Consider the following 12,265-nt stretch of genomic DNA (forward strand, 5'->3'; position numbering starts at 1 on the left):
GCTGCCATCTATGGGGTCGCACAGAGTCAGACACGACTGAAGTGACTTAACAGAAGCCGCAGCAGCCACCAGCTCTGACTGCAGACTAAGAAAGGATTTTGCAAGTAAACTTCAACAACCTTGCTTTTCTCTGATTTAAGGAAGGATTACTGATATTTTAGTATTTGTTTTATAAATAACAAGAGCTGTTAATTAGACTCATTAAATTTAAAGCAATTGTTATAATTTTGGAGCTTGATTTCATTTCCTTAATTACACACAGTTGCTGATGTTGCTGCCCTGAAGAGCAGGAGCGTGTCTGTGGAACATCCTTTCCCCTTTGCTTGGTGCCTCTTCTTCCTGTTGACCCTGTGCCTCCAGCCCACCCCCTGGGGGCTGGTTAGCCCCATATTCCAGGACTGTCCACATCCTCGGACAGATAAGACTGTCTCCTCTGTGGTCCAGCTGGTCAAGGGAGGCCCTGATGCAAACTGTAAAGAAAGCGCTAGTGAGTCTGGGTGCTCATTCATTCTCCCCTGCACCCACGCTTCACTTATTCACTCCCAACCAGGCCCGGTTTCAGGAAGAGATCAAATAAACTTATTTCGGGTGAGGTGGCTTTAGCAATGGAGCAAAGCAAATAAACAAAACTTTGAATGTGGAATTCCATCTGGTTAAAGATGGTGTGGTAAAGGCAAATGTCACCTCCTCCAAATACTGTCAAAGGTCACTTTCTCATTATTTGTGGGTCTTCTACTTCCTGGTCCTTCCTCTTCCCTTCCCTCTCTTCCATCTGCTCCTTTAAGACCCAGCTCGGAGGAGATCTCTTGCAGGAAGCGATCCTGGCTCCTTCTCAAGTGCCCCAATCACAGGATGTCAATATTCTCTGCCCAGAAGGAGTCCTTTAACTACTGTCTGAAGGAGGAAATAGCTTCCCTTTGGTTTCGCTTGCCCTGCTTTGCTTTGCGGCTGCGTATGTTCACAACTGCTTGACCCTGGGCTTGCAGACGCCGGGATGTGGGAAACGTGACCACTTCTGGGTTCTTAGGTAGGTCCCCTTCCCTGGATGGACATGAAGAAAGTACTATGGACATAGGTTCTTCCGCATGGTGCCTTCTCCATGACACTGTTTAGACATTCAAACTCTTATCCTGAGTTCCTCCATCTTTAAAAGAGTGAACCTAGGAATATCTTCCATCCCTGTCTTCCTCCAAGGGACACTGTAAGGATGAAAGGATATATATGTGAAATGCTTTGAGCTCAGCGGAAGGTAGAATCCTGAGGCTCAAAGGTATTACTGCCTCTTAGTTCCATGCTGTCACCACGTAATCGAGACTACATTAATTTTGGAACTGATAATGTCATATTGGGGCATCTTTTCCTCCTTAAGCAGCACAATTGGCGTTGACCAGAGCCCCACAAAATCCTTCGATTTATAGATTAAAAACAAATATATGGGAAATTATCAGATATGTTTTTAACAGCATTTTTCATTGACTGTTTTTTTAATAAGTAAGTCTTTTAGAAGAAGATTAAAAAGCTTCATTTTGTGGGAATGATATACATTTGTAATAAGTAGTAAATAGTATCATAGCACTTGACTGCCTTTACTTTCATGCAAAATAAATAAATACATTTGGTGACATACATTTGAGGAGTACAATTCTTGTAAATGTCAGAGAAACAAGAAACCACCTTACAGATGATAGAGGATTTTACTATCTGCTGGTAACAAAGAGATGTAACACATATCATGAGGCTCTTCTTACCGAGTGTCTATATTGACACACCAAGAATCAAAATTCTCTGTGACTATCCCCAGGGAAGCTGACCTGACTTTTGGTACGTGAGAGGAAGGTTCCCTTGCTTGAAAAGCAAATGGCCCGACCCTAGTTTTGCTGGATGGCAGAGTGGGGAAGAGGGCTGAATTTTAATGGTGTGACATCAAGAGAAATGTGCTCTCCGGGGTTGCGAGAACCTTCCCAGACTCGTGGTTAGAGGAATAGAAGACTCACCGTTGGGAAGGTGCTGTCTGTGAGTCAGCACACTGAGTGTCAGTAGAAGAGAGAAAAGTTCAGATGCTTAGGGAGAGGGGAGGGCTGCCAACTCCAGACTTTCTGTTCCCGTGACTTCCGCTCTCTGTCGGTGACGAGTGGGTTGTGTTCAGGATAAGGGAGGAGGAGGTGGGTTCCTGGGAGGAGATGCTGAATGATCAGTGAAAGCAGTGCTTCCCTCCCCAGGTGGAGAAGAGAAACCTGAGGGAAGGCAGCCAACAAGGATTGCCTCCCTGTGAGGCTTCCATCGCCCGCCTCTTGGGGAAGGGGAGGTGTCATCTTGGGTCATTCCGGTTTCATCTGATGGTGTGGAGGGTACGTCATGGTGTCCTACGAAAGGCAGCCAGTGCATTTGTGTTAGTGGCGTATGTGGAGGAGGTCCTGAGGGTATTCAGTCCTCCTTGTAAGAAAGCCAGAGGCTGGGAATGCCTGCGGGACCTCGTTAGAGACCGTGAGCTGGTGGCGGTCTGCATCTGCGAGTGTATTTGGTTATCTTTACGCTTCACGGTGTTTGGGAACAAGGCGGGTCTGCCTAAGGAGGAGTGCAGCGCCTAACCTCCCTCTTCTTCATATTTGGGAGTGATCCTTGACCCCAGAAATGCAGCCAGTCGGATACCTGCTTCATCAATGTGGCTTGTATCCTAATGCCTTTTTATTTTTTAAAAATATTAATTGATTTTGCTGCATCTTTAGTTTCGGCATGCAGACTCTTCATTGTGGCATGCAAGACCTAGTTCCCTGACCAGGGATTGAACCTGGGCTCCGGGAGTGCAGAGTCTTAGCCGCTGGGCCGCTAGAGAAGTCCCTTTAATGCCTTTTTCTTAAATGTCCATCACACTGCAGAATAGGTAGGGTTAAATTTTTTTTAAGTGTCTTTTTTTTTTTTTAATGCTAGCCAAACATCAAATCCCCCTTCTAGGAATTTTTTAAAATTAATTAATTAATTTTTTGGAGGCTAATTACTTTATAATACTATAGTGGTTTTGCCATACGTTGACGTGAATCAGCCATGGGTGTACATGTGTTCCCCATCCTGAACCCCCCTCCCTCCTCCCTCCCCATCCCATCCCTCTGGGTCATCCCAGTGTACCAGCCCTGAGCATCCAATATCATGCATCGAACCTGGACTGGCAATCCGTTTCACACATAATATACATGTTTCAATGCCATTCTCCCAAAACATCCCACCCTCTCCCTCTCCCACAGAGTCCAAAAGTCCGTTCTATACATCTGTGTCTCTTTTGCTGTCTCACATACAGGGTTATCCTTACCATCTTTCTAAATTCCATATATATGTGTAAGTATACTGTATTGGTGTTTTTCTTTCTGGCTTACTTCACTCTGTATAATCGGCTCCAGTTTCATCCACTTCATTAGAACTGATTCAAATGTATTCTTTTTAATGGCTGAGTAATACTCCATTGTGTATATGTACCACAGCTTTCTTACCCATTCATCTGCTGATGGACATCTGCGATGAACATTGGGTACACGTGTCTCTTTCAGTTCTGGTTTCCTCGGTGTGTATGCCCAGCAGTGGGATTGCTGGGTCATAAGGCAGTTCTATTTGCAGTTTTTTAAGGAATCTCCACACCGTTCTCCATAGTGGCTGTACTAGTTTGTATTCCCACCAACGGTATAAGAGGGTTCCCTTTTCTCCACACCCTCTCCAGCATTTTTTATGCTAGCCAAACATCAAATCCCCCTTCTAGGAATTTTTTAAAAAAATACTTAGTTATCCAGCTGCGTCGGGTCTTAGTTGCAGCACACGGGATCGTCATTGCGCTGCGTGGGACCTTTCATGGCGGCGTGTGGACCCTCTGGTTGTGGCACATGGGCTTACTTGCTCTGTGGCATGTGGGACCTTAGTTCACCAACCAGGGATCAAATCCGAGTCCCCTGCCTTGCCAGGCAGATTCTTAACCATTGGACCGCCAGGCAAGTCCCTTGAAATGTAACTTCTGTATCTTCATTGCTATACTCTACACTGTCCCTGACCTTCTCATTGCATCACAAGTTCTGTTTGGACTCCCCTTGGACCGTGATGTCCGGTGTCCTTTCCCCCTGACCTCTGGGGAAAGGCTAACAAATGCATGCACACTTAGGCGCCGAGGGCTGATCAGGTGTAAAGTGTTTTCCCTCCTTGTGGTGTCTGCATTTCTTTCAGGGGTGAAGACATCCTAAACCAGAGGAATGACTCTCTAGTTGTGGAGTTTCAGTCATCAGCCAGCAGATGCAGGAGGTATCATACTGGGTATGGGGGCTTCTCAGAAGCCCGGGGAATCATCCTGAACGACCACCTGCCTGCTCTGTGTTACATCAGTCCACTTCATGCATCCCCCCAGTCTTGTGTGTTTGGTTAGCCTGAGTTGGCTGAAGACAGCAAGCATGTCTGTGGAGATCTCTGTGCATGGGGGTACACAGTAGGTGCTTCACCCATGGGTGTGTGCATGTGATGCAGGCTTGTGTTTCTGAGTGTTGGTGCTGGTCCGGAAATGAGCCAGTTCAATGTAAAGCTGCAGTGCCTCTCTTGGCTCCAGCCCACCTCGTGCCCATCCATAGCATGAGCTGTTGTTCCCAGAGCAGCCTCCAGCAGAATTCCACGGTATGTTCACAAAAGTCAGGCCCAGGTGTCTGCATTCTGGGCAGGACAATCGTTCTCTCTCCTGGTTCTGTGAATCAGTGTCATTCCCATCTCGTGCCTCCCTTATGCCACTCACTGTCACCAAAGCCACCCTGGGGAGTTCCCAGGAACGATAGGGTTGGAGTGGTGAGCCTCACGGTGGGAAAGACTAGGGTTCCAGCCTCCCTTACGCGAAGGTCACTTCTTGGACTCCCAAACCGAATAACTTTGGGTAATGTACTAAGGATGAATTAAAATGCTAATAGGCTACATGTTCTGGGTATTTTAACCTTCCCTGATCTGAAATTTAAATGAAATGCCTTAGGTGCTCTCGAAGTCTTGCCAGAAGCACATTGAACATCACCCCTCTGACAGTGAATTTAAAATACATCCTGGTCTCACGGGCAGAGCTGGGAGGATAAGCAATATTTATTTTATGATCGTTTTATTTGCATCCTTTACGGCAACATGACATGCATATGCTCTTTTACTTGAGATAGCAGTTTAGCTAAGAAAATACCCCAAACCTCACTTTTTTTTTAAGTTTCTTTGAACCCTCGAATCCTCTCATTATAACAACATTTGATAGCAGTACATTGGATTTTGGGCACCCGAAGCTATTACAAAGCCCTCTTTGGAGATTTCCTTCACGTTCAAACCTTGTGACAGTACCATGAGGGTACGGTTTTATAATGAGGGCTGCAGAGAGAGCGATGGCAGGCTCTTTCGTCATCACATCACTGGTTTACGGCAGGACCACGGTCAGGAGGTGGTCATCCTGGCTCCCAACTCCAGCCTCTGTCTCCTAGACTGAGAGGGAGGTCTGAGCAAAATGACGACAAGGCCCCTTAAACTGCCTGCTGGAAAGGGACACAGCGCTCGTTTGGAGGGCATGGCAATGCCTTACAATAGGTAGTTCTGTTGTCTACACGGGGGCTAGATTTTTCTGTCTACTGAGCTGAAAAAACAAGTCTATTTCCTTCCATCACTTAACGAGTCACTTCCTTATTATTAGTTGAATTAGCCCCTTTATTTTCCCCTTACTAAGAGGAAGGAACACTATTTTTTTTCCTTAGTCCTTCTAGTTATCAGGTTTCTGGTCACTTCGTAATTACATCTTGAGGGAATAGATATTAATTTTCTTGCACAAAAAAGCCCGAGTTCCTTGATGACACACCATGATTCAATTTCCGTCCTCTCTGTCGTTGCCTGCATCCCTTCCTCTTGGCACATTTTTCATGGTGAGGAAGAGTGATCGTGTCAAATATATCAGAAGGAAGGATGGATTCAGGAGGGGTTTGACGACTTGACTGATTAGCAGAGATCAGAAGAAGGCTCATAACCGTGAAAACCACTGCAGCATGGCGTTTTAACAGCTCTTTGGGGATCTAGTTAGTGAAAGAATCACTACAGAAACACAGCCGTGCAAAAAAAAAGGCGGGGGAGAAAGAAAAGAGCAGACACATTCCCATATAACATTCTGGGGCTATGTCATAAGAGGAAATACACTCATAATTTCTATTTACACATTGCTGTAATTACCATCTGCTTTAAGGTTATTTTCAGTCTTCTCCTGTCAAAGATGTGTAGGTACTCCCTCTTTCACGTATTAGGAGAGAGGTCTAGTACTGGTTGCAACTTGTCCTGAAGATTTCTTTCCCTCCTGAAGAATGGAATTCTAAAACACCCTTGCTGCACTGCTTGATTAGACTGGCTTTCATCGGGTCCCTGCTCCCCTTCACCATCACCATTTCCCCGACAACCAGACCTCCGCACTCAGGTGACTGTTACGTTGGGCATTACATTTAATTTGTGTGTATGGTTATCCTCTTTCCTTTTTCCCTTATGCAGTGTCTATGAACCAGATAGAAACGTGTTACGGAGGAAAGAACGAGAAAGAAGAAACCAGGAAACTCAGCAGGACGATGGCGCGTTTAATTCGAGTTACTCCCTGTTTAGTGAACCCTACAAGGTAGATGGTTTTCATGTGTTCTTCTTTAGCCCCTCTTTCCTCTTGCTTAACCCCATGGGATGGCAGTTTTGACTATAGGAGCTGGCCAACACAACTTGAGACAGCTCAACCCCTAAATATGGGGTCCCCCCCCACAAATTTTGGTGTCTCTTTCACATGTCTTTGCTGGCTGGTCCCTCAGTGAAATACAACTTTTATTGAAGGTGGATATCTGCATGCTGTGGTTTTTATCCATAACTGACTTCATCTCTGCACTGATTTGCAAAGTCAGGGCTGTTTGTTATGTTTTCTAAACTGTTGGGAAACAAACACTAAAAAGAGGTTGGTTTCCGTCTTTGTCACACGTAGCTTATCCTAGGAGCAGGGTACTTGATGTGGTTCGTGAGAAAAGAGTTGTTGGATTGTTTCTTATTGCTGCTGAAGGCCAGAAATATAACCTCGCTTCCAAAATGAAATTCTCTTCCCAGATTTCACTCATTTCTCAGGCTGCTTGGAAGTGAGCATAGTTCAGGCCAGGGGCTTAGGGCAGATTGAGTGCCATGGTGCCCCCTTAGCCTGCTGCCCCGGGACTGCTGGCGGGGTGATGGACACGGCGCTGTACTCTCTGTCCCTCTGGGTTTCTGATGAGAATAATTCTTTAGACATTGGAAGCAAAACAATTTGAGCCAAATCAGGAAAACTTACAGTGGAATGAAAAAAAGAAAGGAAAAGGAAATCCACTCCTAAGGAAAGCCTTAGTCCAGACCATTTGGTGACGTGGCGATAGTAAATTTCCTGGTCTCCTTGGCTGCCGCGCAAGACCAAGGAGAGACGCTTCACTCGTGCGTGCTGAGGCCGGTAGCAGTGGTCCAGCTCTGGTGAGATGCTGAGAGTATACAGATGTCTTCAGAAACACTGAGTCTGATCGAATCTTCCTGCTCTCGTTCTGAATGCGGCGGGTCTGTCTCTTTCAGTGATAAGGGTGCCTCCCCTTCCATCGTCCCCCTGTGTTTCCGTGATCTCTAACAGAAGTGTGGGTGTTGTGTTCTCTCTCTAGACTAACAAGGGGGATGAGCTCTCCAACCGGCTCCAGAACACTTTAGGCAATTACGATGAGATGAAAGACTTTCTCACGGATCGATCGAACCAGAGTCATCTTGTGGGGGTTCCCAAACCCGGGGTTCCTCAGGCTCCCGTGACCAAGATTGATGAACATTTTGTGGCAGATTCAAGAGCCCAGACTCAGCCAGCATCCGTCTGCAGCACCACGTCCTCTGCCCCAGCAGCCGTCCCCGGGCAGCAGAGTAAGCGGGGCACCATGGGCTGGCAGAAGGCTGGGCACCCGCCGTCCGATGGCCAACAGAGAGCAAGTAAGCACGGACACAGAACGCTTGATCTGAACAGATCTGCTCACCCAGAAAATCATAGTAAAAACCCCAGCCCCAGTGTGTCAAGCCCCTTCTCCTCATCTTCCTCTTCTTCTTCTTCCAACTCAGCACAACAGGGCACTCTCAGGACCTTGCTTGGCGACGGCGTTGGCAGACAGCAGCCGCGGACCAAACAGGTGTGCAACGTCGAGGTGGGTCTTCAGACCCAGGACAGGCCCCCTGCTATGGGAGCCAAGCACAGCAGCAGCGGCCACTGCGTGCAGAACTTTCCTCCCTCCCTGGCTTCGAAACCCAGCCTTGTCCAGCAGAAGCCTACCGCCTACGTGCGGCCCATGGATGGCCAGGATCAGGCGCCCGATGAGTCTCCAAAGCTAAAGTCGTCTGCAGAGACTGGCGTGCACTGCTTGTACAGAGGCGTCCCGGCCACCAAGTCAGAGTCAGCCAGAGCCAAGGCCAAGCTCTCCAAGTTCAGCATCCCCAAACAAGGAGAGGTGAGTCTTTTCTCCACACCACGTACCTGCATCTGAGTTGTTCCGAGTGATGATCTGACAGTTCTGAGTTTCACTCCCTGTTTGTTTATTTCGATGTGTGACTAATGTCACATGGTGGAATTTGTAGCCATCAATACAGAAGGGTATATGCAGCCATAATGACTCTTAAAATCTCAAATTGATTATAATAAGAATATTTTTAAGTACCAGCATGTGCAGCTGTGGTGTGTCTGCTCGTTCAGGAAGGAATACCTTAAAGTAATATAGTTCAAGGGATTTGTGTGTGTGTGTGTGTGTGTTTGTGTGTGTGTGTGTGTGTGTAACAAAGCAGTATTGTCAGAGATTTTGTACACTGGAAAAAAGTATGTCAAAGCTTTTAGTATGTAAAGAGGTTAATTTGTATGTAAAAGAGTTCAGAAAGTCAACATTTTTGACAGTTTTAAAATGTTCCAGGAAAAGCTTCACAAGGTAGGCCTCATCATGTCTTCTAAAATAATTGTTAAGTGATTCAGTATTGAACATGGTGATGATTCAAAAGTTTCAGGTGTCCTATCCATATTATAATATCTGAGATCTGGATTCATTGATGTTAAGAGAGAATTCCCCTTGTCCTATGAAAATGATGCTGGGTATATGAAGAGAGTGAAATCTTTTAGTTCAGGATCTTCTGGTTTGCATGTTGAGTTTACTCTAAAATGCTTTTTCCATTGCATTACAAAAAATTTAGGATGAATATATGGAATACTAGACTTTAAAACAAGTAAATCCCAATCACAGAGTTAGCAAAGAGGCTGCAGCTAGTCACTTGAACAGTAAATCTGGGTGGAAGATGAGGTTCTGTTTGAGAAAATCGCATCTCGTATTCTATTCCAAATAGATGACAGTTGCCAAGATCACATGAAGAAATATGACTGTACGTTTTTTTTGTTTATTTTGCTGTGATATGGCATACTTACTAAAATATAGTGTAAGCTCCAGAACATTATACTTAGGAACTCTTCATGGAGTTTTATTTTTTATTTTTTGACATATTCTTTTCAAAAGATGGAACAACAGTGATGGCCAGAATATTCTTTGTATCTTAACTTGATCTAGTAACCATATGAAATAGATGATTTGACATTTTTCATCGTGGGTCTGACAAGACTGAGACACTATCAGCTCTTTTATGCATTTCTGATTTCTCATCTCAGAAAGCACCAGGTACCTACTGAGAGATCAATGTATTCCCCTTAAAGAAGACACATCTATTACTCTGAGATGTTTGCACAGGTTCTCATGAGGAAATTAAGTGACATGCATACCAAAGACTTCTTTCGATTATTCATTTATGATGGATCCCAAAAAGTGTTTATTAGGAATTAATGGAAGCAAAATGTAACTTCTGTAAGCATTTATGCTTCTAAACGTTCGTAGGAAACGTACCTAGATACCTGCTGACAAAATTGAATTCATCCAGCTCTTTGATTTTGTTTATTCTCGTCAAATAAATGGTCTGTACCAGCCAATGAAGGCTGACTTATTTTTGAACAGAGGTGACCATAATCACAGGAATCGCTTCATAATTTTAATTCCCAGTGATTCCTTGTTACAATGATTTTTTTTTATGCACCAAAGGAACTTAAAACTTATTGGGTACCAATTTATTTACTTTGGAACCTAGTGAGCTTGGTAAAGCTCTGGTGGAAAGTCTGTTTCTGACAACCAGGACAGCCTTATGTGGACAACTCTCCAGTTCTCACTGGGCTTTTGGGTATATCCTTGCTCACGGGGACGCTTCCGTGATGCCTGTCTCAGACTCCAGATTGAGGATGACACCCTGTGCAAGTGTTGGTAATTACAGAAAGAGGGAAATGCTTGAGACAGAGACGCAGACTGAGAGAAATGAGAACTTTTTATACGAGAAATGTTTCATTCCCCCCACATGGAATGACATTGAACTTTCTCCAAGGTATATTTCAAAGAGGTCAATCATGCATTGAGGAAAAGAGGTAATGTTGTTTGTAGAACAAAGTTAAAATTGATGGGGTTTTTTGTTTGTTTGGTGGGGGAGAGTATATGCAGTCTTTATTTTAGCAAAAAGCTTTACATATTAGGGACGATATGTTCATTTTGCATATTAGGGACACTATGGTAATTTTGCATATTAGGGACACCATGGTAATTTGGATCATGTGACTCTTGTGTGTTCGGTCTGTCTGCTATTATCATAACATGACTCTTTCCCATGGGCAGCAGGGTGTTTCCTATAAGTGAATGTTCCACTTCCTGTCCTTCAAGCTCAAAGAGTTTGTTGGTTGGTTTGTTTCTTTACAGTACCCTCAAGAGTTTAAAAAATACCCTTTGTAGACATATCATTCAATATTTATAAGACATTTCTATGAAGGCACAGTCATAATAGAAACTGAAGAATTTTATCAACTAGTTGGATTTGAAAGTATATTTGCTTTTATTTTTTGGAAGGAATAAAACAGAGTGGCAAGCCATTTAATAAATGTTAATGCCTTTGTATTTTTTTACACAGATACCAGCTCTATGGAAATGTCCTTTCAGTAGTACTGATGTTATTTTCACTGAGATAGAGCATATGTTTCTTAGGAAAATTGACACAGGAGATGACCTGAAGGGACCTTGTGTTACTTGACTACACTTTTTCAAGATGTTAGCTGTAGAGCAAGACTTAAGACACTCTGAAGAATTTGGAGACTCAAAAGAAGCGTTGGGTAAAAATGACATGAAAACCAGGGAAGTGAAAATATAATTATACATATGGTACTGGGAAGGGCCGATCCTCATAAGAAAAGCAAATCAATAGCTAGGTGGAATGTGGTGTGAAAGATTAAAAAAAAAAATTTAAAACACGATCTCTGCCTCCAAGAAATTAAAGAGACTCCAGCGCTTCACTTTTAATTTGCCGTTTCTCTCACTTATAGTCCAAACTAAATTTAAAATTGGGCTTCTAGCCCTAGGAAAATTCCCTTACCTTCGTAATCCTTAGAGTAGAAAAAATTCTTTGTTGTTTTTAAAAATTGAGAGTTTGAGAATCTCTCTTGTCTGATTTTACACTTGGTAAATTCTTCGTTCTTTCCAACATGTGCACCCTATCTGCTGCCGTGGCGAATTATTTGTTACCATTCTTTCATCTTCAATAATAGGTAATTAGTGTAGAGAAATTTCAGTGCAGTTTGATGTGGAAGTGAGAGACCTCAAGGGACTTCCTTCACTGATACACCTGCCTCTTGGCTGGCTGTTCCCAGCTCAGTTCTGTGTTTAATGAAAAACATATTTTTGTTGTTATAGCCAAGACTTTCACTCCTGATGCTACCCCTCATTAAGTGAGCCCTCCCTGGGGTGCCACTTGGAAGGGTGACTCCTGTGAGGCAGGAGCCAGGAGCCTTGAGGAATGGCTGAAGCAGGCGTATTGGAGTGCTCTAAGGCAGGGCACACTGACTCTTCCGGTGGAAGTGAATTATTTTTTGTCTCACGCACACACATACACAATTAGTATTTTGCCCTTAACATGTAACATGTAATTCCCTGTTAACCTAGAGGGGGCAAATATAGATTGTGAAACCTACATTTATACTGTCTTAGGGGTCCTGTTTAGGAAAAAAAAAGAATAGGAAAATATTTCACATTTGAAATATTCACAAAAACACCTTGTTGGAGCTCCTCTTGGGACCTTGGGAGGAACCTTGGCTCCAGAGCCCCTGAAGCTCATGCTTCATTAGTTTCGCAGTGCCTGTCTTCGGCTCATGGGCTAATAAGACACTGCTATT

General features: G+C 44.1%; 1 protein-coding gene across 9 annotated transcripts in view; it reads left to right on the forward strand.

Annotated features, from left to right (window-relative positions):
• Nucleotides 1–12,265, forward strand: part of AFF3 (ALF transcription elongation factor 3) — a 628,609-nt gene that overhangs the window by 139,758 nt on the left and 476,586 nt on the right. For 7 of the 9 annotated variants that reach the window (XM_060412422.1, XM_042246414.2, XM_042246415.2 and 4 more), the window contains 3 exons: nt 6,508–6,628; nt 7,665–7,977; nt 8,104–8,486. In XM_060412422.1, coding sequence (XP_060268405.1) covers nt 6,508–6,628; nt 7,665–7,977; nt 8,104–8,486 — 817 coding nt within the window. Of the gene's footprint in view, nt 1–4,200; nt 4,276–6,507; nt 6,629–7,664; nt 7,978–8,103; nt 8,487–12,265 lie in introns of all 9 variants that reach the window. The other 2 variants (XM_060412423.1, XM_060412424.1) reach the window with 1 other exon arrangement.

The sequence above is a fragment of the Ovis aries genome, chromosome 3, assembly GCF_016772045.2.
Source record: "Ovis aries strain OAR_USU_Benz2616 breed Rambouillet chromosome 3, ARS-UI_Ramb_v3.0, whole genome shotgun sequence".
Lineage (NCBI taxonomy): Eukaryota > Metazoa > Chordata > Mammalia > Artiodactyla > Bovidae > Ovis > Ovis aries.